This window comes from Vombatus ursinus, unplaced genomic scaffold (genome assembly GCF_900497805.2).
Source record: "Vombatus ursinus unplaced genomic scaffold, bare-nosed wombat genome assembly UNPS02014786.1, whole genome shotgun sequence".
Classification (NCBI taxonomy): domain Eukaryota; kingdom Metazoa; phylum Chordata; class Mammalia; order Diprotodontia; family Vombatidae; genus Vombatus; species Vombatus ursinus.
The window spans coordinates 19,335,142-19,337,550 of NW_020954564.1; the positions used below are offsets into that span (position 1 = coordinate 19,335,142).

Genomic DNA, 2,409 nt, shown 5'->3' on the forward strand with positions numbered 1-2,409 from the left:
GATCTTAAAGTGAGTTTTGAAACTAGCAACCTCAATCCCCTCCATTTTCAGGGAAGGAAACTGAGGTCCAAAGACTTTAAGTAAGATCAAACTAGTAATAAATAGCAATGGCATATTTGAACCTACACCCCCTGATTCTAAATCCTGTGCTCTTTTCCACTAAACCATGTGTTATACGATAGTTTTGTAGAAACCTGCATAAACTCAACATTGACCTGCTAATAGTTTTCCTAAAGGGGGCTTCCCTTCTCCATCACAGGAATGGCTCAGTTCAGAACAACACTATCAAGTTTGTAGTAACAAAGACTAATATGTATATATAAAGATCTATTGAAAATAAATTTTGGAGGATCTTGAACACTAACTTAAACTCATCCAGCATAACTAGTGTTTGTTCCATTGACCTTGGAATATGACGTAAAGAAAGTATAGCATATTCAGGCAGTAACAATACTGCTGCAGCTAAAAATTCTAATGAGTTGGCACAGAAACCTCACAGGAGTGAGGTTCTTCTTCAGGGATATTATGTCTACCTTCACCTCTTTAAAGGAACTTCTTCAGCTTTTCCCCATTTTATCCAGGATTACAGAGAAGAGAGGCTGTGTGATGTTGGTATTACTGCCTACTGCCCCAAATCATGTGCATGGGTCTCCCAATGATCTCAGTAATATTGGTTCAGATCCTCAGTAAATTAGGGCAAGTTATGCCAAATAATGTAGTATGTGAGGGCAGAGGAGAAAAGTCATTACCAGTCATGAGTATCAGGGAAGATCTCATGAATGAAATAATATATCAATTGATGTTTAAAGGATGAGTCAGAATTCAATAGGCAAAGAATGAAAGTGGAAAGATTATTATTTATCAGTTTCCCTCAGACACCAGCAATGTTATATATATCCTCTCCAGTATACCATGATGCTCTTCAATGCATTAGCAAAATATATAAGGGAATATTTTCTAAAACTCTGAGCTATCAAACAATGAAAAATCTTTCTGTTCTACTGCACTACTCATGACTTGAGATATTCATTAGAAACATGTTCGGGCAGCTGATGATGATTGGGTAGGAGGTTTGACCAGATGTCATCTCAGGTCCTTTCCAACTCTAAGAGTCTATGATTCTATAGGTAACATCTCCACATCAAATATCTGCTGCCTCCCATCTAAAGAAGTAGGAAGAAGGAACATGAACCAAACTAACCAGACCTGGGTGACAGAATTCCTCCTTTTGGGTCTCTTTGATGACCCTCAGACTCAGGTGCTGCTCTTTGTATTGTTCCTGGGGGTTTACCTGGCTACTGTGCTTGGGAGCTTAATCCTCATCTACCTGGTTCTGACTGACTCACAACTCCAAACACCCATGTACTTTTTTCTATGCAACTTATCTGTTGCTGACCTCTGCTTCTCTACCAACATTGTTCCCCAAGCAATGGTCCACATGCTAACCAGGAAGAAGGTAATTTCCTTCATGGGCTGTGCTGCTCAACTTTTTCTTTTCCTCATTTTTGGAGCTACTCAATGTGCCTTGTTAGCTGTGATGTCCTATGATCGATACTTGGCAATCTGTGACCCCATGCACTACCCTATCATCATGACAAGGAGGATGTGTGGTTTCTTGGCCTTAGGGTGCTGGGTGAGTGGTTTTCTAATATCCTTGGTGGACACTACATTCACACTACGGCTCCCTTTCCAAGGAGACAACAAGATTGCTCATTTCTTTTGTGAGGCCCCTGCCCTCCTGGCTGTGGCATCTGCAGACACTCAGAATTCACAAATGGTCATTTTTCTCATGGGAGTGGTGATTCTTCTTGCACCTGTGTCCCTTATCCTGGCATCCTATAGTTCTATTATTGTGACTGTGGTGAGGATGAAGACAACCTCTGGAAGACTCAAGGCATTCTCTACGTGTGGCTCCCACCTCCTCGTGGTCATCCTTTTTTATGGGACAGCAATAATTTCCTATATGACCCCTAAGTCCTCCAAAGAGCAGGTCAAACTGGTTTCTGTGTTCTATGCAGTGATAAACCCTATGCTTAACCCTCTCATCTATAGCCTGAGGAACAAGGATGTAAAGAGGGCATTCAGGAATGCAACCAGTAGGGGAAAACCCTGCAGACTCTGAGCTTAACAATATAATTGCATTTGGCCATGGCTCTTATCTACAACATCTATTGTGTGACCTCCTGGCAGGAAATGGTAATTTCCCTATTGCTGTTGATAAACTATGCATGAATATATCATCCTTTTATTATATATACCTATATAATATTTATTGTACATCCTTTTATTATATATGATATTATTATATATTATAGATATATACCTATATAATATATATACCTATAAATATTTATTGCACATCCTTATAAAGCTTCAATTAGGGAGAGAAGTTTGACATGATGTATTGAT

At 39.6% G+C, this 2,409-nt stretch overlaps 1 protein-coding gene across 1 annotated transcript; it reads left to right on the forward strand.

Annotated features, from left to right (window-relative positions):
* The first annotated feature begins 1,186 nt into the window (after positions 1–1,186).
* LOC114047366 (olfactory receptor 2D2-like) lies at positions 1,187–2,122 on the forward strand. Its single transcript, XM_027868176.1, has one exon. It carries the CDS (start codon positions 1,187–1,189, stop codon positions 2,120–2,122), a length of 936 nt encoding a protein of 311 aa, XP_027723977.1.
* Positions 2,123–2,409: the final 287 nt, after the last annotated feature.

Excerpts from the sequence above, each read along its gene's own strand:
- LOC114047366 (XM_027868176.1), top strand. The coding sequence starts at position 1,187 with ATGAACCAAACTAACCAGACCTGGGTGACAGAATTCCTCCTTTTGGGT.